Source organism: Talaromyces rugulosus, chromosome II (genome assembly GCF_013368755.1).
Source record: "Talaromyces rugulosus chromosome II, complete sequence".
Lineage (NCBI taxonomy): Eukaryota > Fungi > Ascomycota > Eurotiomycetes > Eurotiales > Trichocomaceae > Talaromyces > Talaromyces rugulosus.
In genome coordinates this window covers 115862-139105 of record NC_049562.1, presented here as the reverse complement: position 1 = coordinate 139105, position 23244 = coordinate 115862, and the positions used below count along the sequence as shown (strand labels likewise).

The 23244-nt window shown below is 45.5% G+C and overlaps 9 protein-coding genes across 9 annotated transcripts; 5 read left to right on the top strand and 4 right to left on the bottom strand.

Annotated features, from left to right (window-relative positions):
• Nucleotides 1–580: 580 nt before the first annotated feature.
• Nucleotides 581–3319, top strand: TRUGW13939_02507 (uncharacterized protein; the record flags this gene model as incomplete). The annotated part of the gene is made up of 4 exons (XM_035485700.1): nt 581–782; nt 837–1414; nt 1467–1952; nt 2009–3319. 4 exons carry the CDS (start codon nt 581–583, stop codon nt 3317–3319), a joined length of 2577 nt encoding a protein of 858 aa, XP_035341593.1.
• Nucleotides 3320–5008: 1689 nt separating this feature from the next.
• Nucleotides 5009–6595, top strand: TRUGW13939_02506 (uncharacterized protein; the record flags this gene model as incomplete). The annotated part of the gene is made up of 1 exon (XM_035485699.1): nt 5009–6595. The coding sequence occupies one exon, from the start codon at nt 5009–5011 to the stop codon at nt 6593–6595; it is 1587 nt and encodes a 528-aa protein (XP_035341592.1).
• A 591-nt stretch (nt 6596–7186) lies between these two features.
• On the bottom strand, nt 7187–8597 carry TRUGW13939_02505 (uncharacterized protein; the record flags this gene model as incomplete). Its single annotated transcript, XM_035485698.1, has 7 exons — nt 7187–7453; nt 7548–7585; nt 7653–7720; nt 7804–7921; nt 7974–8355; nt 8451–8487; nt 8545–8597. 7 exons carry the CDS (start codon nt 8595–8597, stop codon nt 7187–7189), a joined length of 963 nt encoding a protein of 320 aa, XP_035341591.1.
• Nucleotides 8598–10347: 1750 nt separating this feature from the next.
• Nucleotides 10348–11910, top strand: TRUGW13939_02504 (uncharacterized protein; the record flags this gene model as incomplete). Its single annotated transcript, XM_035485697.1, has 2 exons — nt 10348–11230; nt 11462–11910. The coding sequence occupies 2 exons, from the start codon at nt 10348–10350 to the stop codon at nt 11908–11910; spliced, it is 1332 nt and encodes a 443-aa protein (XP_035341590.1).
• Nucleotides 11911–12429: 519 nt separating this feature from the next.
• Nucleotides 12430–12978, bottom strand: TRUGW13939_02503 (uncharacterized protein; the record flags this gene model as incomplete). The annotated part of the gene is made up of 2 exons (XM_035485696.1): nt 12430–12672; nt 12736–12978. 2 exons carry the CDS (start codon nt 12976–12978, stop codon nt 12430–12432), a joined length of 486 nt encoding a protein of 161 aa, XP_035341589.1.
• Nucleotides 12979–13955: 977 nt separating this feature from the next.
• TRUGW13939_02502 (uncharacterized protein) lies at nt 13956–15462 on the bottom strand (the record flags this gene model as incomplete). Its single annotated transcript, XM_035485695.1, has 2 exons — nt 13956–14795; nt 14854–15462. 2 exons carry the CDS (start codon nt 15460–15462, stop codon nt 13956–13958), a joined length of 1449 nt encoding a protein of 482 aa, XP_035341588.1.
• Nucleotides 15463–16696: 1234 nt separating this feature from the next.
• Nucleotides 16697–18525, bottom strand: TRUGW13939_02501 (uncharacterized protein; the record flags this gene model as incomplete). The annotated part of the gene is made up of 3 exons (XM_035485694.1): nt 16697–17277; nt 17323–17664; nt 17715–18525. 3 exons carry the CDS (start codon nt 18523–18525, stop codon nt 16697–16699), a joined length of 1734 nt encoding a protein of 577 aa, XP_035341587.1.
• Nucleotides 18526–19060: 535 nt separating this feature from the next.
• On the top strand, nt 19061–21192 carry TRUGW13939_02500 (uncharacterized protein; the record flags this gene model as incomplete). Its single annotated transcript, XM_035485693.1, has 6 exons — nt 19061–19173; nt 19236–19307; nt 19365–19904; nt 19956–20144; nt 20200–20474; nt 20531–21192. 6 exons carry the CDS (start codon nt 19061–19063, stop codon nt 21190–21192), a joined length of 1851 nt encoding a protein of 616 aa, XP_035341586.1.
• Nucleotides 21193–21902: 710 nt separating this feature from the next.
• On the top strand, nt 21903–22622 carry TRUGW13939_02499 (uncharacterized protein; the record flags this gene model as incomplete). Its single annotated transcript, XM_035485692.1, has 1 exon — nt 21903–22622. The coding sequence occupies one exon, from the start codon at nt 21903–21905 to the stop codon at nt 22620–22622; it is 720 nt and encodes a 239-aa protein (XP_035341585.1).
• Nucleotides 22623–23244: the final 622 nt, after the last annotated feature.

The window sequence follows — 23244 nt, the reverse complement described above, 5'->3', positions numbered from 1 at the left end:
CGGCCGAAGAGCCCCGACGCTGATGCAGATGAAACCAAGCTTGAATCGTCGCTCGCGGTAAACGGAATCTTACGATTCGCGAATATGGACGTCCAGGCGTGTTAGACGCTAATCCCCAAAGACCGGGAAAAAGATAAGCTTCATGAGGATTATTTTCTTGCGGGGCCAAAATGCCTTGCTAACATCAGCAAAGTCGGCTCCCATTGGCCTTATTCACCGGTCCTAGTTATAAATAACTCAAACTTAAATGGCTTTATTCTCCACATGAAACATCGCTTTGAGTTGTATGATTTGTTACCTGGTTTATTAGGAGTCTAGGGGCTCTTTGCGATGTCACTATATGACAATTTACATGTGTAGCGGCGCGGCATGTTTCCTAATTAGGGCTTGGCAGGCATGGGACAAGCTATAGTGTCAGCAAACAAAGTCAGGTCAAGGTTACTTGTATGCCTTTTTTGGTCAAGAATGAGGTAAGATACTAGCTATATAGCCCATGAAGGTTCTTCGAAATAAGAAATTTTTTCATGAAATGTGAAATAACTCACTTGATTTCTTAGTCGGTACTCCAATAAGAAACGAGATGTTTCGAAGGGTGGTCCACTCCCTGCTCTTCCTGAGTACGGCTGTGGCAGTATCAATCGATGCTTGCCCAGGCTACAATGCGAGCAATGTTGTTTCGACTTCCTCTCGGCTGACTGCCGATTTGAATCTGGCTGGCGATGCTTGCAACCTGTACAGCCGCGATGCCCATTATCTTAAGCTCCTTGTTGAGATGCAGACCGGTAAGCCACAATACATGAATAACGAGCGGTAAATTACTAATAAATCAAACACAGACTCACGTCTACATGTAAAAATCTACGACGAAGTCTTAGAAGTGTATCAAATACCATCGTCTTTTCTAGAGGTGCCATCAGGTGGAAATTCGACCCAAGACTCCTCCGATCTAAGTTTTTCCTATACAAGTTATCCTTTCTCCTTCAGCGTCCAGCGAAAATCTACCGGTGATACTATATTCAATTCGTCTGGCTCGAATCTTGTCTTCGAAAGCCAGTATGTTCGTCTCCGCACGCAACTGCCCGATGATCCGTATATATACGGACTAGGTGAGGATTCGGACCGCTTCCGGCGTGAGACGAAAAACTATACACGCACGTTGTGGAATATGGGAAACCCTGGTCTCCCAAACCATGAAAATCTCTACGGGAGTCATCCTTTCTACCTTGAAATGAGAAATGGACAAGCGCATGGAGTTTTCTTATGGAATAGCAACGGCATGGATATTAAGATTGACCAGGATACCAACGGCCAATATTTAGAATACAACATCAACGGTGGTGTTCTAGATTTTTATTTTGTGTCTGGGCCTCAGCCTGCTGATGTATCTCGCCAGTATGCTAATATTATTGGAACGGTTTGTTCAGTCCCTTTTCATCTCGAGGAAGTCACCGTCTAACGTGCCATAGCCTACCGCTCAGTCTTACTGGACGTATGGATTCCATCAGTGCAGATATGGATATCAGGACGTCATGGAGGTCGCCGAGGTGGTATATAATTACTCCATTGCTGGAATTCCGCTAGAAACTATGTGGACTGATATCGATTATATGGACTTACGACGAACATGGACCTTGGACCCGGATCGATTTCCTTTGGAGAAAATGCAAGAACTTGTCACATATTTGCATGATCACCAACAACAGTACATACTCATGGTAGACCCTCCTGTCTCGTTGAATGATAGTGCGTCGTGGGAAAATGCCGTTCAACTAGATGTGCTCATGAAAAATTCTAGTGGGGAGACTTTTGTAGGTGGGATGTGGCCGGGTCCCGTTGGATATGTGGATTGGTTCCATCCCAATGCACAGTCTTTCTGGAGCGGCCAGATTGCGAGCTTCTTTGATGATGACAACGGTGTTGGCGTGGACGGTGTTTGGATAGATATGAATGAGGTACGCATTTATTTTTCATCCTCATTTGCCTGTTGCTAAATTTGCCGTGTTTTCAGCCAGCCAACTTTTGTGCTCCTTGCTCCAACCCCTATTCAGAGACTGCTCCAACCCCCCCTGATGTACGCACATCATGGGAACCACTGCCCGGGTTTCCTGCTGATTTCCAGCCACCCAGCTCCAGTTTCACAGAAAAGAGAGATGCGCAGGGTAACTCGACTGGCCTTCCTGGACGTGACCTTGACAACCCACCGTACAAAATCCAGGCTAAATATGGAACCCTCTGGGGGTGGACTGTCTGGCCATCGGCACCAAATTACGGGGGCTATGAACAGTATGACATCCACAATCTATACGCATCTGGCATGATATCGCACACGCGAAAGGGACTTCTTGATCGTCGGCCGGATGAGCGCCCATTTATCATTTCGCGCAGTACATTTTCGGGTGACGGAGCCCAAAGTGGACACTGGACAGGCGATAATGATTCTAAATGGTCCCATTACTTACTTTCAATTGTGCAACATCAAGAGTTTGCCTCAATATTTCAAATGCCCATGGTCGGTTCTGATGTGTGTGGCTTTAACCAGGACACACATGTGAACCTATGCGCCCGCTGGGCCATGCTGGGTGCCTGGTATCCATTTTACCGAAACCATAATGCGAATAATGCCGTTGCTCAAGAATTTTACCTTTGGCCATTGGTTACTGAAGCCGCGAAGAAAGCCATCAGCACAAGATTTGCATTATTGGATTACTTCTACACTGCGTTCTATCAGCAAACAGTTGATGGATCTCCAAGCACTATAATTCCATTATTCTTCCAATATCCAAACGACACGAATACGCTTGATATTAGCTACCAGTTCTTTTATGGGCCGTCTATCCTGGTGTCTCCGGTTACAATCGAGGATGCAACAAATGTAACCATCTACCTACCAGAAGATACTTTCTACGATTATTGGAGTGGCCAGCGAATTATTGGCAACGGGACAAATATTACACTTACTGATATCGGCCACACTGATATCCCAGTTCATATTCGGGGAGGGTCGATTTTACCACTCCGCACCGATGCGGACACGGTCAATACTACGGCTGCACTTCGGAATAAGAATTTTACGTTACTCATTGCCCCTGACAATTCGGGCCGGGCAGCAGGATACCTCCACTTGGATGACGGCAAGAGTTTGAACTCAACCAGCAGCGACATCAATTTCAGTTATGAGAATGGCAGTTTGGCACTTGGCGGAACGTTTGGTTATAGCACCGATTTGCAAGTCATATCCGCTAAAGTTCTGGGTGATGGTAGTGGCGCGACGTTTAACTTGACGAAATCACTGAATAAGCCTTGGGTGGTTAATATTTAGTCTTTTGCACTATAACCTATAACTAGTCAGCTATATTGTGGTAAGTAGATGTTTGAAGTTACTCATCGTTTTTCGCTTATGGTTTTCAGCATATAAAATATCGAATAGAATGCAAGGTTCATATATAAAGAAGGCAAACACGTTGTTCTCTATTCAGCTTGAAACGGAACAGTCTTTTCAAAAATCTAACGTAGTCATCCATTAATTTGCGATCTGTTTAAAACCAATCTTTCACATTAAAATTGTCCTACCTAGCTCATTAATAGCACCGGCCTTCACTTCCAACTTCTCCACGTACTAAGGGGACGGATGTCGGTAAAGTCCTTCAAGCTATTGCAAAGATAAAACCCAGCTATCTTAATGCCTACTATGGAGTATTCAAGGAACCAACAGACTCTTTTGGCGGGCATCGAAAGGCCCTACACCTAGGCTAACCCATAATCATCGGAACTGGGTTTGACGGTTCTAAAGGTCATCGCATAGGAAGGCCCCAGCTAGCCCTCCGTCCTTCAAGAATAGAGTCTGGGATTTATTCACGACTTGCAGAAAACGATAACTCCTATCGTTGACTACCTCAAGACCAGGCCTCAAGTAGACACCCAACTTATTGGGAAAATAGGTATTTCACTGGGCGGCTAGTTCTTCATATGTGCTACTATATAGGCGCGACATCTTTCCTGTCTATCCCATCCTATGATTGCTTTGAGAATCTCGTTAGTTTTTGTTGGTTCAATTCATTAGATTATCCACCATAGATAGACACTTGAATTTAGAGGGTCATTTGGCTTGGTCCCAATTCAGCCTGGGGCGTTATTATTACTATGAACTGGCTGGGGTTTGATCTCCTTATCCTAACTGGTTATATAAGGTTTAATTTGTTATTCTGATGAGATGAAAAGTCACGTATTCATTGTCACATGATAAACATTGAAGGTGAATTCCGTGAACCATCGTGTATGCATTGACAATCTTAAATACCTGTACCTTGATCTTGTAGTACTCACTACTTAGGGCTTTAAATGAATAATAGAACAAAGAGAGCTATAGAAATGGCTGGACGCGTTTCGTACTACATCGTTGAGATTCTGTGCATTTTCCTGGGAAGCTATCTGCTCAACCCGATAGTAGGACTCGTCTTCCTTTAAGCCTTGCGTAAATCATTGCTGACATGGATGTAGGGCGGAAAGTGTGGCTACGTCTGGGATGGCACCGGTTTGTTTTGTTTGATCGTGGCATTTTTCTACTTGCCTGAGATGATGTAATTGGCTTAGCGTGAAGTCTCCACCAAGGAAATAAATACTAGATACAAATGATCTTATGTGCCTGGGAACTCTATCGCTCATACACAGTCGCTGATTGGGCTGCTCGGGTTATGACATCACAGATCTTCGCAATCTTTTTCTACTAATCCAGGGAAGGAATAGTCTGTTGATTATTATTGGGAAATACGATTTCATCCTAAGCATCTAAATACGGTTTACTCCACATGTAACTTCAGGGTTCAGGGTACTTAATATTGACCGAGTCGCCGCCGGAATCTCTAACAATTTTTTTCGGGGCTAGTGAATAAAGGGGTACCAAGCAGAATAGCTTTATAACCAATGGCATGGTGAACAATTGAAGTAAAGTATCTGACACATTGGCATACTAGGAGGTTATATGAGATACTTTTCATATTGACTGCCCGATATGAAGTTTACATTACTGTCAATAATCGTGTTGGCGGCCGACGCCGTTCTCGGTAGACACGTCCACCACACTAAAGATCGTCTTGCTGTCATAACAAACACAGGAACATACACTGGATTGATCGACTCCAAGTTCCCCAAAACACGGCAGTTTCGCTCTATCGCATTTGCTCAGCCGCCAATCCAGTCACGCCGCTGGTTGCCTCCGCAAAAACTTCCCCTGTCCACAGAGCACTACGATTCATACAACTTCCCGCCATCGTGCCCTCAATTCGTGTCAAAAATTCCAACATTGAACAACCAGTACTTTGCAAAAGGCACTCTTGTCAATAATGGCAACCAGAACGACACATCTGGCCTTTCTGGAGCGAACACGTCTGAAGACTGCCTGTATCTTGCTGTGTGGACTCCCGCAAACGCAACAATTCATTCGAAATTGCCAGTTCTGTTCTTCATGTCCGGAGGGGGCTTCTCTACCGGCGGTATAGATATCTCATACCAGCTGCCAACAGACTGGATCGAACGTTCGCAGTCGCACCTCGTCGTTACAATCAACTACCGGGTCAATATTTTCGGCTTTCCGAACGCTCGAGGTCTGGCGGAACAAAATTTAGGGACACTAGATCAGCGAGCTGCGCTTGAGTGGGTGCGGGACAATATAGTACAGTTTGGAGGCGATCCTGACAAAATCACACTTTGGGGTCAGTCAGCTGGTTCTATGTCTGCCGACGCTCACGCCCACGCCTTCTATGATGAACCCATCGCCAGTGCCTACTTTCTTCAATCAGGAACCGTCTTCACCAGTCCTGCGGTGACCGACACGACTTACTCAAACTTCAGCTTCGTCGCAAAAAAATCTGGCTGTCAGTTTGATGATGACAGTGGTGGGATTGCAGAGCTGGAGTGCATGCGCCAGGTGCCGTTCGATAAGATTGAGAATCTTATCGGCCAGTATGCAGACAGTGGCCAACATCCAGCACTCAACTTCATACCGGTGGTAGATGAGTCAATCATCTTCTCGGACTACGAAGCGCGTGCTCGCGCTGGCAAAGTCGCCCATCGGCCGACCATCCTCTCTAATACTGCCAACGAGATGTCTTCCATGGTCCCATTACCTAGCAATCTAACAAGGGGGCCAGACCAGGCACTTGTTCTTGCGTACGATGTTGCCATGTGGATATGTCCGACGTACAACTCAACCATTGAACGCAGTCGGCTGGGCATCCCCGTTTTCCGATATCAGCACGCGGGGACATACCCAAATCTCAACCCATTCAAATGGTTGGGAGCGTATCATGGTAGCGACGTGCCAATGAATTTTGGAACCTACGGGCTTTTGACTACTCTAGCCAATACCAGCGAATTCGAGGCTGAAGTCAGCCGAACCATGCAAGATCATATCCTTGCGTTCGCAAAAGACCCTTATCACGGCCCGCAGAAGATCGGCTGGAAACCAATAGTCGCCAGCAATCGGTTTAGTGGAGAAATTATTCGCTTTGGAGCCAATGGTAGGGTAATTCAGTATGTTAATGAGACTGAAGTAGATGGGACCTGTCAGGGAGTCGGAACGTATAACGCGTTTCCTTGAGTGCATGTCTCGGTGAACAACACTAGATTGGCTTGCAATCCATCGTGATCTGGAAATACATAACTGTGATTAATTGACTGATTCATTCATTCATTGATATATGTAAACCCTTGTGAGGATTATAATTTGGAAATAGACAAGTGACTTAATTTATAGTAACTTATAATAAAAATAGTCATTAATCTAAGTATTAATTTGATATATCATTCCCTAATATTTGAGACATTTTATTATTTATAGATTAATTCTTTTATACTTGGATGCGAGATGGGCTTGAACGAAAAACATCAACATTAGTAGTGATTAAAGTAATTTCACTATAAAACTCTAGATAAAACTCCAGACGTTGTCTCAATGAGGGTCCTAAGGATATAGAAGTCTCAAGATTAAGGTCATATAACAGCCCTCCCCTCAGTTTACTTACAATAACCAATAAGACTATTATCACTACTAACAGTGAAACTGAACATTATCTAAAATCAGTGGACAATCTGTATTATTTGGACTCTGCTACCTTCCCACTCTAAGTCTTATTTGCCAAAGGAAAAATCTCAATGCGCCGGCAGGAAATTTGTACTTATTGATGAAACATCACAATATCCTCTCTCTACTTGACCTCGGTCCGTTCGACTCCAAATCACTCCCATCTTTGTCAAGGTCTCGCAGCGCTATCGTATACAGTCCTGGAGCTGCTGGAGTGCTTCCATCCTTGGATTTCGAAGAGTTCTTCTTGATAGGCTGACTGTTGGAACGGTAGCCGGAAGATAGGTTGCTCTGGGAAGTAGATTGCAGTCCCCGAATGACCTTCCACAGTGGGCGTAGCGTAGGAATAGAGCCAGCGATAATAATGGCGAACATCTGATGTCGGTTTGTTAGCATTGCTGTTAATAGTAAATATATCTTTTGAATCGTTTATGGTTGCAACTAATCAAAATGGGGGGTACTAAGATACCTCGGTCATATACCATAAGGCAATGGGGGCCCACGAATCTGTTGATCATTAGTAACACGGAATATTCAATGAATGGTATTGGATTTATGTATAAAGGAAGCTCACATGTTATATCGGAAGTATTTTTGATATTACTCATCATAACAACTTTCACAAGACTGGCTGCTGCACCGCTAATATGACACGATGTGTTAATGTTTGCTCATCGTAGAATAAAGGGGTTGATATAGAGGATATTAGGATATTATGCACTCACAGAATACCACCACCCATTACGACTGCCAATCCCCACTTTGTCCGTGTTTTCATGTTGAGTCTCCAGACCATGTAGATAGGGAAAAAAGCACATAAGAAGTCCATGGCAGCATTATACACTTTTCGCTGGAGTCAGTCTGCGAGATACAAAAAAAAAGGGGGGGGTTGTACCAGTAACAGCTCTTCCACCAATATCTAGAGTTTCCGCTGACATGCAATGCCCTGGTATTGAAGGGTTCCACGCTTTCTGAGGAGGAGTACAATAACCCAACAATACAACCATGGCAAATATATTCGCGCCTATCATGATAATTGTCGGAATGTAGAGGATGAGTTTGTACGGGAGTTTGGCTGAGGAGCCCAGGATCCTCATGAGAAAGATCACGATTGAAATTTTCGCCGCACCTGCGGATAGGAGTGATATGGCAGGTGGGATCAGCGTGTACTTGGTAGCGAGAGACTTATTGGCGGCGCTATCGATAGCGTCAAAGTGCAATCCAAAGCCATAAGTCGTACTGAGCGTAACCAGTGCCGTTGTGACAATTGCACCAGCCTGTAAATTTTTGTCAGAGATGTAACGTTTTAGAAAAACATTGCCACTCAAGAGGCAAACTTTTTTCCCCTAGGATGAAGTCCACGTTGACGTACCCAGGCAAACATCATGAGGCCGTCCTCCCATCCTTTTCTGTTGGTTAGAACGAAACGGCAATATATTCGACAGGCGACAACTATCGTAGCTAACCCCGCAAGGCTCCAGCCAACAGCTATCAAGGTAGAACGATAATCATTTGTCATGCTCAATATAAAAGATGTAGTAAAGTAGACCAGCTATTGACGAGCTTGCGGTCTTCGCAGCGGTACCCGCCGAGGGATGAATACTGATGTCGAGAGAGAGACGTTGGAGCGTTAATACCGTTTGTTCTCGCGGCTCTGTTACTTTTTTTGGTGTGAATTGTCTAGCCCAACAAAAGGAACGAGGAACAAGACGGGGAAAGAGGTTGGAAGACGTCGTCCTTATTACCTACGGTACAGGGTAGAAGAAGCTTGTTAATTTAATAGTGTAACCCGTTTATTGACTGGTCCCATTTTCTGTATTCTTCTTTTTGCCGTTATGGAGATCGGGTGTCATGGATTTGGCCCTAATAATAGAGGCCCTGCTTATACTCGAGGTACACTAGGGGAAACAGTTTTTTTTTTTTTTTTTTTTCACAACTTCGGCAACCAGGCACGGGCATTTGATCCAGCCAGACTACGTACTCCACGCTAAGAACAGACTGACAGCGCTTCGTGCCTGCAAGCACCGCACTAACTTCGAACTAACTTCGAACTAAGGGCTTCGGTAATAATAACACGGAACGATAGCGCTTGGTCCCGTACCGTGCCGGCCCTATTTTGAGGCGGGATCGGCGTTAGAGACCCATTGTTCAACAGCTCGAAACAGTTGCGCACAGATCGCCAACTTGTGGTGAAGAAAGACCTCGTATCCTATTGGTGTGAAATACCCGTGTAGTAGGTAATCCAATGCCAAGTATGCCCGGTCCACAGGTAACGAGTCAAGTAATGGGCTTCGTTACGGAGCAGAAATCGCGATTCCCGAAGGGTTACCCTAGCCTTTTTGGGAGCCTTTTACACCTTATAGCTGTTAATTAGTGGTATTTTTACCATCCTGAAGTATTGCCGATCACAGGTCAGGAGTGCTTTGCATGGACTGCCCATGGACCTACCTACCTACACGTTCATAGGAAACTATGTGGTGGGTTTAAATATGTATCGTAGCACCTCGTGTCGGATAGAGGAAATTGAACAACACCGTTGGGATTTAAATAACCTGCAACCATTGGATGCTCTTTGCCACTTCTCTATAAAAGTGGAGTTGTCGCACTAAGTCGGATTTCAAAAGGCATCATCCGACTGGATAGCCGTTGACATAAGTGTGATTAGCCGTTGCTTCAGGAAAAGCAACCCGACTCGCCGACTAGTACAAACACCGCTAGCTATTAGTCCGCCTGAATAAAACTTGAGTTATTTGTGGAGTGGATGGATATACTTTTAAAACATAACCCAGTAGCGGCCCGTTCCCGTCAGAACGTTGGAAGTATTCGCCTAGAGGCCGTATATCCTGGGGCTATAAAAGTAAATTGCGTCGCAAGCAAACCCATACCCGCGCCTACATCTCCACTTGTGGAGTTGCTAAATGGCACTGGTAGTTCCTGCGTATCCCAATGATGGAGAGCCTCTGTGGTGGTTTGACGGCTGGGATAAATTTCGGTTTTTTGGTTAATAACAAATCTGTGGACTCATTATTCATGAGTAATTTTTAGCAAGTTAGACGCAAAACTTAGCATTCTTATTATAAAGGGGGGCGGGCTCTCTTACTAAAGGCTCCCAATACCATTTGGTTCCATTTTTTTTCCTTTTTTGCTAATTTCTTTTACTAATTTCTTTTGCTATTTGTTTTTCCAACAAGTTCTACTGTTACACCCAATCCTCCCGGCTTAGAGAACACCCCCCTGTCCCTTGTCGCTGACTATACTCATCGTATGTGATGTCGGCCAATATAGTTATCTGGTCGGTTCTCGGCCTTGTATTTCTCAGGGTCCTATATGAACGCATACGAGATAGAAGTCTTCCCCCAGGACCCCCTCGTCTTCCGCTCATTGGAAACCTCCACCAAGCACCTACCGATGCTCCATGGTTGACCTATCAGAAATGGATCAAACAGTACGGGCCAATTGTCAGCGCTCAATTTGGTGGCAATACGGTCATATTCATAGGAGATGCTACTATCGCTCGAGAGCTCTTGGAGAAACGAGGACATATCTACAGTGACCGACCACGGCTGGTTATGGCCGGCGAAAACCTGACGAAAGGAATGCACCTCCTCCTCCGCCGCTATGACGAACGATACAAACTCCATCAGCGTCTTGATGCGCCCGTGCTCAGCCCCCGTGCCTCGAAAACCTACTATCCAATGCAGGATCTAGAAAGCAAGCAACTGTTGTTTGATTTCTTGTCGACGAATAATTTTCAAAAGGTGTACGAACGTTATGCAGGAAGTTTGGTTTATAGTCTCGCGTATGGCATCCGTTTACATACTGGCAACGAGCCAATGCTGCATCATGCACACCAAGTGCAGGAAAACTTTGGATATGCAGGCCGTGTCGGCACGTGGATTGTAGATGCGCTTCCGTTCCTTAACCACTTGCCTCCCAGCCTGGCACCGTGGAAAAAAACAGCCGAAAAATTTTACCAGATTGAGAAAGCACTCCACCTGGGCAACATGCAGACCGGGCTCGCTAGCAAGGGTTGGAACTGGACCAAGGAGTTCTCGAAATCTAAACAATCGGATCCGATGTCAGAGATTGAACTAGCCTACAACTTAGGTATTCTGGCTGATGCAGGTTTTGATACTACCTCGGTACAGATGCGTATGTTCACTCTAGCCGCTCTTTCATATCCGGACTTTATCATCAAGGCACAGAAAGAACTGGATGAAATTGTTGGTCCAGACCGACTTCCTTCACTAGAGGATGAACCCAACCTTCCTTATATTGCTGCAGTTGTGCAAGAGAGTCTTCGATGGCGTAGTATTGCCCCGGGAGGTGTTCCGCATGCCACCCTCAAGGCAGACGAGTACATGGGTTACCGAATTCCAAAAGAGGCAACGGTCCTTGGGATTTTTTGGGCTATGGCCCTCGATGAGAATAAGTTTGATCGACCTCTAGAGTTTCTTCCCGAACGATGGTTGGAGAAGTCAGATGATGGAAAAGATCAATTTGTGAACTTCTTTGGCCATGGACGTCGCATCTGCACTGGTAGACATATTGCGAAAAATTCACTTTTCTTGCTCATTGCACGCATCCTCTGGGGTTTCAACATTCGCCACGCGGTCGATCAAGATGGTAAAATCAAGGAGGTCGACGACTTGGCAATGACATCGGGATTTGTTTCATCGCCTCTTCCATTTGAGGCAGTCTTCGAGCCTCGTAGTGCGCATAGCAAAGAAGTCATTGGAAATAGTTGGCACAGTACAGAGAAAGATGTCGATGTACTTATGGATTCAATTAAAGCACAACAGATATCTGCGGGATTGAATGTTCTCGCTTAAAAGAGGTATAGTGTTCTCTCCATCTTGTTCGTTTCAACACTACTGGGCAATCTCTCCTGTTTCCTGCACTCCGAATGAATTATATATCAATTGATAGCTTCATGACCTGGTGTACATTCTATTAGCGTAAATTACCTTGCAAAATTATTCGTAAACACGTCAGCATTCGGACAGTCTATTTCTTTGTAGATACAATTGATCATATATCGAGGCTCCTGGCGGAAGTAATGAAGCAGAATCGGTTCCAATGAGGCGGAAAACCGGCGCAGGTGGACAGTCCTTGGATCCCAAAGGAATAGACTACTCGGCGAACACATCCGTAAATTATCCACGCAGAAGCTATCCTATCCTATGCGGAAGAGAATGAGTCTCCAATATTTACTGTTTGTGGAGGTCAATCCTGGTGAAGGGCGTTGATATGGAGGCTATTTAATGCAGTCGGTGGTGGTCGAGATCGGATCTCGGTTCTATATTTAATAACGAGAACATCGACGCCGTCTAGTACGATTAAACGATTGTCTAGCCGATCCTCGGTTTCCGCCGCACCCAAACCTCCTTGTCGATGGCGTTAGAAACCGGGTGGTCACGTAGCTGCACTTCCCAAACCTTGAGCTTGTAGTTGCCACGATCCGCTTGGCCAGAAACAATATCAAAGGACCACTCATGTTTGGGACATGTAATCCCGGTGCTGAGGGTAATACCAAAGTCTTCAATGTCGAAGATGCGTCCTTGGGAAAGTGGGAATGACGAGTGAGGGCATTGCTGGATTGGGCAAGTTAGCTTGACGCAAGCATAGCAGCACTTGTTCCGGAATGGAATTCATACATGGTCGACGGCGTGAAAATTGCCCTTATATTTGAACACGAGAACCTGATCTTTGAGGTCCCCTGGTAGATCAATGCTTGTTTCGACTGGATCCTGGTCTTTGGTGTGCGGGATTCTGAAAGCTTTGCAGCTGGGTGTTATCTGACAGCCATTTTTATCTTGAGCTATATCGGGGAACTCGGAGGCAAGGCCGATGCGATGCCAGGCTTCGCCCGACTGGAATGATCGAATGAAGGGGTTCATCGCATCGCTGAGGGAGAAGGAAAAGTTTTCCTTTCCGTTTGGGAAATTAACAGTCTCACAGTCAACCCCACAGATCAATTGATAGAAAGACTCTTATCATTTAGAAATATGTATAGGAAAAGTTGGATGCGACACCCGTAGCGCAAGTCTCTGGCCCACTCCCAGCGTTATTATTGGTCCTTAATTCTATATCACGTGACTCTATTTTTAATCTTTTCTAAATAACTTCTTTCAATTTCTAAGGACTTTCTATATTTCTATTAATATCAAGTACGAATGGTATCTTTGCAGACGGCCGGACAGGTATATTATATTTCAATGCCAATTTCCTTAATGCCAGACCCTTGGTACACAACAGTTTCTTGTATGATTGCAAGTGACGATTCAACTTGGCTTTACGCCCAGATGACCTTGCTTGGAAGCATCATAGCACTGTAAATATCAGCTTGGAGGTGTGATTTGTGAGATCAGTTAGATTTGTGCAGACATCCTTCACGGATGCTGTTGTCTATCCAATAGCTATCTATTTTAGGTTTAGCGTTCACCTCTTTTTGCTTTTCTAATTGGCGGATTCGGGGTTGATATCACACGCTAAACCTGATTTAACTATCCGTATTTCGGTGAAACTGGGCGGTTATTACTATCCTACCAATAACATATTGTAATAGTACGCCTCCAGTCAGTCATTTAAAGGAACAATTTCTATCTTCCTTTTCGATGTATATTTTAGTATCTTGTAGTTGGACTGTTAGCGTTACAAATATACTGTTTGGTTTTGCACGTATTCTACCTAGACAGAGTCCATATCTTTGTTTAGATTGATCAGTGCTGTATTAATCCACTGCATGTATAGGCCTCTTGTTCCTATTGATTGTGTTCAAACTCCATATCAATTTCGCTCATCTTCACCGCATCTCAGACGAAGCTACATCAACCGTTCGTTATTTCGCACTTCAACGTCGGAGGGTATTTTCTTGTCATGCCAAACCCCTGTCGGAAAGTTGTTGCTCGAACAAACTCGCAGGTTGTATAGTATGACCCTGCGCAACGAATGTCCCGTTACTGTCCGATTGCTTGTCTCCATTACATCCAATTCCCCAGTTGGTGCCTAGTGGGGGACTCTGGACTTCATAATCACCATCTACATTCCACATCACGCCGGAATTGATTGCCCATCCATGTCCGCTACCATCAGTACCGCGGTTGATAAAGGATGTGGTAACGGTAGAGTTGTCCACAAGAAACCCATGGGCCCAGCGAGCATGTGGCTGTATTCCCTTTTGAACCTGTTCGGCATGGTATCGCACCACTGCATTGGGACCGGGTGTAAGTGACTGGGTGACAACAGGGAACGACTTCCCGTCCTGCGGACCATTCGTGCTGCTGTCAATTACAAGAATCTGTGTTCCTGATATGCCGATATCTGCCGCATACCCAGCGCCATTGTCTGTAGCATGGTCGCGGGTTATTGACACGTTCTGAATCGTCAGTCGTCTGGCATTCTTGGAGATACCGATGACATTGTTGAAGCCCGTCAGAGACACATCGCGCAGGTAGCTATCGACCGTCCAAGAGAGAAATGAAACTGCAGCGCCACTGCAACTATCGTCATCGATAACCACGCCTGAACAGGTCGGCTCAACCGTCATGCTGAGGGCCTCGACACCCATTTCTGACGGACCCTCGGGTACATCGTATGGCGCGAGCTCTGGACTCATGTATTCTGAGTCCAGGGTATCTGTCAACGGAATATCCACAGTAATGACTTTGCCTGAGATGGACTGTATTTTCCGAGGTTGTTGAACGAAAGATGATGTCTGCATATTAGTGGTTGGCAAGCTATCATTTAAGTTACTAAGCTGTATAAATTCATACCGAAAGCCATGTCTGATGTTTCCCATCTCTCACAAGATCACCCATACCCATAGCGTCGATCCACTCTTGCGTGACCTGTCTCTGAACCCAAACATCCTGACCCACTTTTAGACCCGAGGCGCTGTCAACCGTGACATTTGTCGCACCCACAGGCACATAGTCATCTGTGATAGAAACCGAATTTCCGGATTTGGGATCATTTATATCATCGGATCCCATGGTGATGACGTGCATCGATCCGTCCTTGGGTAGCAAGGTAGTTTTGTCAGATCCGGCACCACGAAGCACAGTGCCATTTGGAATAACCAAACCTGCCGACAGATGATACTTCCCGGCACCCAGGGCGAGCACACCACCGCCAGCTGCAGAGATCTTATTCAACTCATTTTGAATTCTCTGTGTTTGGTCGCCGCTTGAGGCATTTATAATTGTTGCGGGCTGCCGGTCCGACGGTGGAAGAGGGTCGTCGGAAGCGTGATAGCCACAGAAACTAAAGTCAGGGATTCCATCTCCCTTGTCTGTTTTGAGGGTTTTGTAGTCAACTGTGGTTGCAAAGGTTTGCAAGGCAAAGACCAATGCTGGTAGAACGTAGAGCTTTCCGCCAAACATCGTTGTGCCGTCAAACGCGAAAGTAGTACATATGTAGATGATGATTATGACATGCCCAAACACCAGACTTTCTCAACTCTTCTTATACTTCACAAATGACACCGCATCTCCTTAGTTGAGATAAGCCCTTGATTGAAATGGCCCTTTTATGGTTACATTAATATTTGCGCATGGAAATTGAAAGGGGCGGAAACTGCTAACCCCAGCCCTTTCAGTTGAACGCTGGCAACTCTTAAACACATGTCAACTGACCATTCCAAAATCACTGGTCGACCGAAATAAGCATAATTAAGCTCCCTCCAGTGACACCAGAACAGGGGTACGTCGAGAAACTTCAACAATATGCTATGTCTGGGTCTACATATGTACTTTTAGAATCAAAATCCATTTAGACAAGAAACGCAAAACCATATTTCAGATTGTAAAGGCAAATATAGATCATGGGCTGATTGCCGATTTCGCCGGTAGAAAGAGTAACAATCTGCCTACACGGTCATTTGGAGAACCGGGAATCTCCGGCGTCGACCCCCGACCAGTTGGCCGACCTAGAGCCCACGGACGAATAATTTTACTTGACATCAACCAACACCCGTCTCCCAACTATTCCACATCAGCTTTTCTGAGGGCAGTGTACAAAACAGGTTAAATTATTTCCTAGTTAAGTGAAGTGTGGAAAAAATATTCCTCAACTTTCCTAGATTTCGGTATTTACGTGATTTTGGGGTCGGATTCCTGGCCAATTTGGGATTAATAGTGCTGATCAGTCGACATATGAGTACTGCCATGGATTACAGAACTCTTTTCACGCCATTTTGCTAACCCGCTCAAAATATCCCTTTTCATCCTTAAATAAGCCAGCTTTTAACATTTGAACGCTTTAACTTGAGAATTATAACTTAATATTATTATCAGAAAATACTCTAGTACTATATATATCTAAAATATAGCAGTTATTCTAAGAAAGACGCAAAACCTAAATACATACAGATTTCGCCTCACCTCGCCTCAGATAGTCACAAATGTTAGTTACATAATACTCAACAGCAGACTAAGAAACAAAAAGATTGTCTATGTCTATTCTATTTTACACAGAGGTACGTGAGTGAGTCGATGAAAGAAGGGGGGAAATTAACTGAGAAGAGATGCACAACGGATTAATAGTCCGGATTCGAATGTAGCATAATTGACTGGACCCGAGTGAAGTCGGAGAGTCTAAGATGCACACATATTTAGCTTAATCCTTCGTGTAGGTTGCAAACCGACTGAGAGCTCGGAGCTTGGCACCGTAGAAGTACAGCAGGAACATCCCTATGATACCAATAATGCTTAAGCCACCGAGGACACTCGTGCCTTTGGCAAACCCAAGATTATGATATAGAGGATGTGCGAAGAGAATGCTGCCGCTGGCCAGTGCACTGCGGAAGAAGTCGTTTGCGGCGAATAGAGAGGCAGCATACTTAGGGTAGCTGAGTGGGATATAGAGGAACATACACTGCAGCAGGGTGAATATTGAGCCAGCATAGATCGTGACGCCAATAGTAGGGACGATCCAGTGAATAGAAGCCCTGGCTGTCCAGGCAAACATAAATAAGCCAAGGGGAGGACCGAAGGATATAGGTAAACCAGGTAAGAGAACGTTCTCCTGTGGGCCCATGCCGACCTTCTTGATCCGTGGGGTGATCACAAAGTACAGTAATGAGCCATAACCGATAATGGCGAAAATACATCCAACGGCGATGCAGATAAAGACGAGACCAACTTCGCCTAGATTCATACCGTAGTAAACGGGAAAGACAAGTGGAAACACCTCAAAATCTGTACGATTAGCTAAAGGACTGTGTTCAGTCGCAGGACACTTACAGGAATAGTAGATGCCATATACAATACCCGAGTAGACCTGCACAAACAAAACGGCTGGGTCTTTTATGGTAATTTCTAACGGCTTAATCAAGGCATCTATAGCAATACTCGAGACATTCATGTGACTTTGGTCAATCTCGCTCTGGGACATTAATTTCTGACTGCCGGTAAGCTTGCGTAGCCGTTGGGCGCGGCGTAAGAGGATATTAGGGCCACTCGTTTCGGGCATAAAGATAAAGAGTGCGATAAGCACCGGTGCCGATGCCCAGATAGACTCGTATAGAGACCAACGCCAGTTTTCCGCTGGCACGGCGAATCCACTGAGGAGAGGGCCGAAAGAGGCTATCATTGACTTAGCGAGCAGATTTTCAATGACCAGCAGGAAGACTTACGCCCACATGACATGGCGCCCACCCAGGCAATCATTGCAAAGGGCAGATTTATCATGCTATACATATCACTCATCGAAGCACCACCTGCTGCCAGACAAGGTGACCCGAAGAAACCCTGCAAGAAGCGCAAGACAATAAGGCCTGGAAAATTATTCACTAGGGCTGTTGGAATAGAGAGGATAACAAATATGGCGAAGGTGATGATATAGATAGGATTGCGACCGATGCGAGGGATCTCACTGAGAGGTGAAAAGAGCAGTGGGCCAACGCCATATCCCAGCACGTACATGGCGAGACCAAGAGTTGCCTTGAGATTGCTAACGCCAAACTTCTCCATGACACCTTGGGTTGATGATGAGTAGATGGCTGAACTCAGGTATACCACAAATGTATAGAGGCATATAATCAAGGCGAGGAGCGCACGGCGCAGGTTAGACCAATTGTGCGGGTTAGCGATATCTTGTTCGTAGTACCAATCGACTAAAATACTACCGTCTTTGGTAATTTTTGGCGTCAGACGGGTAGATTTGCCTTCAGGAAATTCCTTGCTCTCGATATCCAGTTCGGCCGCGTTGCTGTCCTCCACCACCTCTACCACGTTCAAGTTGGATATGGTTGAGGGCATAGCTAGCTCAGGCCGAGCTGTCCTGTCGATGTCTGCGTCGCTTAGCATACGGATCCATGGCTCGGGAAGCTTGAAGTCCGGCCGTTCTTCCGGGTATTGGAAAAGGCGATTGTTGGTGAAAAGGCGCACGAGCTGTCCCAAGGGGGCGTCTCGGACCACGTCATGAAGAGATTCGCCAAAGGCCATCTTGCCTTATTGGACGCTGGAGGTGGATGCTCTGAAATATTAAGATATCAATTGATATATCAATGATATGCAAGGTAGAGAGTGTCTGACAAAAACAAGAAAGCAGACGACATCGATGGAAGACGCTCTCTACACTTATACGGCATCCGCCGACGCAAGCCTGGCGTAGTAGCATGGCTGATAATAATATTGATATCCGTAGATATCGCGGAGAGCCAAGCGAACTCGGCTCTCGTTACAGACAAGAGACCGTCCGATTAGGTAATCTCCACGGGCTATATCCGCGTGGGGATCGGATGTTGCTCACAAAACAACCTCGTTGACTGGCCGTCTGCGGTAAACTATCCCTAGCGAACTCAATTTCACCGGGCTCAAGCAAGGAATTTGAAGAAAATAACTAGTGGACGAGAACAAACCAGCATTTGACCGCTTTTCCGCGTTCCGTCCCTCAACTTCCTTCCGCTGAGCTTTGCACTCAAGTGATCAGTTTTGGGAGTTTGCGCGGTTCGATTAGATCTGTCCGACGTTGTGAAAAATGAATCCACAAACCCGAACTCGCAATTCGAAACGAAACTCTACAGCGTGTGAGCATTGTCGGGTGGCCAAAGTCAGATGCCAAGCCAGTGAGCAGCCTGGGGTGTGTGAAAGGTAATCATTGACATTAAACAACTTGGGGTCTTCCTTCCTTTCATGCTCATAGTCTCTATTAGATGTCTCGCCTTGAAAAGAGAGTGCATTTCTCGTACTAGGCCACGGCCTCGCCGATGGGAACGCACATGGGGGTAAGAATTATGTTTTGCTTACCTCTGGATATTTTTTAACGTCGTTCCCCTATCTAGAACGGGAGACACTGGACCCTCGCCGCAGTCACCCGGCCATCGTGGCACCTTTAGCATAAACTACACCGTGCAAGTCCAGGCGCATCTCAATAATAGCTTCGATACTCTGCGGGAGATGCATGATCAGGCTCTTGATGCCGTACTCAGTGAGGAAGATCATATCAATAAGTCGCAAAGGGCAAGCCCATCAGCCAACCTCCCAAGCCCCTCAAGTTCGTCAAATCAATCTCATCCAATTTCCGACATCGGGCGTCAACCTTTATTCGATATAGCATCCGCAGAATCTCTCCTGGATACCTTCAAGTCCATGGTTAACTACCTACCGTTCATCGTCTTTCCCGACGACTCTCCTATCTCCTATTTTGCTACCACAAAACCTTTCACTCTTCTGTCTATCTTGACCGTGGCTTCGGGATCGAAGATGGTGCATAAACACGCATTATATGATGACGAGTTTCGAAAAGCTCTAGGTCTGAAGTATGTGTCTGGTGGGGAGAAGAGTCTCGAGCTACTTCAGGGCCTATTAATCTACTGCGCATGGTATGTCTGGTAGTTGAACTATATTTATGCATCTCTGTCTCATGTCACAAGGTATCCTTTTCACTTGCGGCCCAAAAACGGGCAGCTAGTTCGCTTTTTGCGAATCGCCGCTGATCTTATTCACGACCTTCATTTGGATGAAGACTTCCTCGCGATGCCCAATCCGTTGAGTCGGGAAGTGACAGACGATGAACTTGAGAAGATCCGAACATATCTCGCCTATATGTATCTTGTTTCTACGTAAGGTGCAATGTCCTAATTCAATTATGCAACCGATTCTTACTTTTGAGCCTAGGTATATTGTTGTATGGAGAGGGGAGAGAGATTTACCTACCAACTGCCCCCCTTGGGCTAGGAACGCCATCGACATTCTCCAACACAACGCCCAGGTCGACGGCGACAACACGCTGGTGGCCCTAGTCCGCCTGTCTAGTGTTTTTTTCGATGCATCCAAGGCTATCAATGAGAGAGATGTGCTAACAGTGCAAAATAGTCAACTGATTTTAATTGGTCTTGAACAACAATATCAGGAATTGCAGCATAGCATCAACCACTTGATTATGGGAATGGGTACGTCAATCTGGATGAATGTGGACGTGCAGGAGAGAGACTGATGCAGTGAAAAGGAGTGACACGAATGCAGGCGATGTTTGTCGATGTATTCCTTGACTGCGGTAGCTTACTCGTCTTCCCCGTAGCGGAGAGTTACTTGTCTGCTAAAACAAGTTCCTTTCCTCCACCGTTATCCAAGATCTGCAGTGCTACGAAAAAGATAAGAGCTTTGCTGGATTATGTGGGCGAACTAGAAGATTCGACGCTCCTTTCGTTTACAATAAACGACTGGACTCGGCTCATTATGGTTCTTACACTGTCGTTCCGCTTATCTTTCCCGCTTTCGCTATATCCTGATTTTGATTCGGCGCGTGCCCGCTCCGAACTTCAACTGGATCAATTCCTATCTAAAATGTCGCATGGTGCAGACGACACAGCTTCAAACGATCTTCTGTCGGCTAGTCGCGCGTTGCTGGGCCTTGCTAAGTTGAAATACGACCGTCGGTTGGGCTCACTTGGAGGACCACCATCCGTCACCCCACGAAGCAGGGTTTTCGGGTGCCCTGTGATGGACGGAAGCTTGAGAACATCCGTGGGACAATGGGACCAAAACTTCACGAATTTATCAGACGCTAGTGAGCCGAAGGCTCTTCCTCTATTTCACGATGTATGGGCAACGATGACTATAGGATGGGGAAACGCCAGTGACATACCATGGGAGTGGCCTCAGTTCTGAAGGCGGGCTTGCCCCTGGAAGTCTGAAATTTTATTTTGTTACTACACTCGCTTAGACTGCTTAGTCAATCAATATAAAAACTCTCTTGTTCCTGAAACCTCTTTATCCCCGAACCATGACCAGATTATCGTTGAGTAGCAAGCTAGGAACAGTGACCGCCGTGATCGTTCACTGTCCTCTTGAGAATATTTCCTCTTCCCTTCGCCCAGTCCAGTGGCATGTGATAAGATATATCGTAAGGAAACTGGCTACATTTGCGAAAGCCAAGCGCCCGTTGAGTACCTCCTTGTAAAATCAGTAATAATCTACCTCCTTAGGGGTCTAGGCCATGATCGCCGGATCGATTAAGCATACATCATGATACATGTACACCCACATCGCATTGTCCAATAGGGAGTCCGTCGGCTTTGATGTAATGACCCACTTCTATATCCGTACCAACTTCGGCATCGTCGTTATTGATTATCAACATCCAACTTATGCTACGTAATGTAGCTTACAAAGTTGGCAAATGCTGCTTATAAATTTGACAAGAGATGCTTACAAAGTGGGGAAAAACTCAACAACCGGGCGGCTTACGAATATTGATGCTTGCAAAACCTCGCATTATAACAATCCCTAGGGAACTCCTTAGTCGTTTCCCATAACAACGTCAAGCTGCTCTTTCACATTGGCCTACAACTCCTGCCCATTCTACCCTCAGCACTAAGATGGCTCCTATCCAATTTGGCATCCTCGCCGTTGCCTACCAAGTGGTCGACGCAGCCGGGCCCACCGATCTTCTTGCCTCAGCCAGCAAGAGCGCCCTCCTAACCATTCGGGACTACGTCCCCATCGGCGACGACCTCATTTCTCGAGCACCAGAATTCGAGTTCCATCACATTGGCGTGACCAAAGATCCCGTCGACCTGGGTACTAGCCAGATGACGATTGTCCCTACAACAACTGTGGATGAGTGTCCCGAGCTGGATATCTTGCTCGTTGGAGGGCCGTACCTTGGGACCTTTGACCTACACCCCAAGCACGCTGATCTGATCCGAAGACACGTTGCTGCTGGAAAGCTCCTCTTTACAACCTGCACTGGTGCCAGCCTCGTCGCATCCACAGGCGCTCTGGACGGGAGGATGGCCACGGTCAACAACATAGAATACGAATGGGTGAGGAAACGCTGGCCAAAAGTCAACTGGACACGCGAGAAGAAGTGGATCATCGACGGCAACATCTGGACAGGCTCTGGGGCGATTGCGGCGACGGACATGGTTGCCCACTGGCTCAAGGAAAACTATGGCCTAGATGTGCTCATCCAAGCTGCTGCTACCTTGGACTATGAGCCTCGAGATAGTGATGGTTTGTTCAACGTGTTTCCGCAAAGATTTGATTCGAAGGGGGAGAAGCTTTCTACGCATATTTTTAGATATCATGAAGAGTGATGAATAACGTGTAGGTGGACCACAACTTTTCGGATTATTTGCAAGACTTGTCACAAACAATAATACACTCTCAAAAAAAAAGGAACCATGTAGCGGATTCAAAATTTAAATAGATCGATAAGACCGAATAAAGCGACCATTTACTGCTTCCAAATTTATTATTAAGAGTGTGTGTACCAATATTAATTTTTCTACGTGCACTGTTTATCAATTGATGAGTATAATAATAACACAATGTTGTTCTAAAGAATATTTTTTTAATATACAAATTTATGCTCTTAGCTTTAACTTCTTACCTTTATATAGTAATTATTTTTTATCTAGTGAAATATATTTTGACTCCATAAGTAAATTATATACTACGTCAAAATCTTATTAAAATGCTGTGAAATCATTTACATGTAGAAAGTGTTTTATACGCGTTTTGACAACATTTCGGCTTACTGTATAATTTACTTATAAAATTAAAATATTTCGATAGCGTTTTAACTTAAAATTCGTCACTCTGTCGGGCTAGGCCACCTAACTAGAATAACAGAAGTTCCACCAATGTTGTAGTGCGCCTGTGCTTGACTTTTCATACGAAGTTGCCAATTTCCAACATTCAATGTAACCTCTTGGC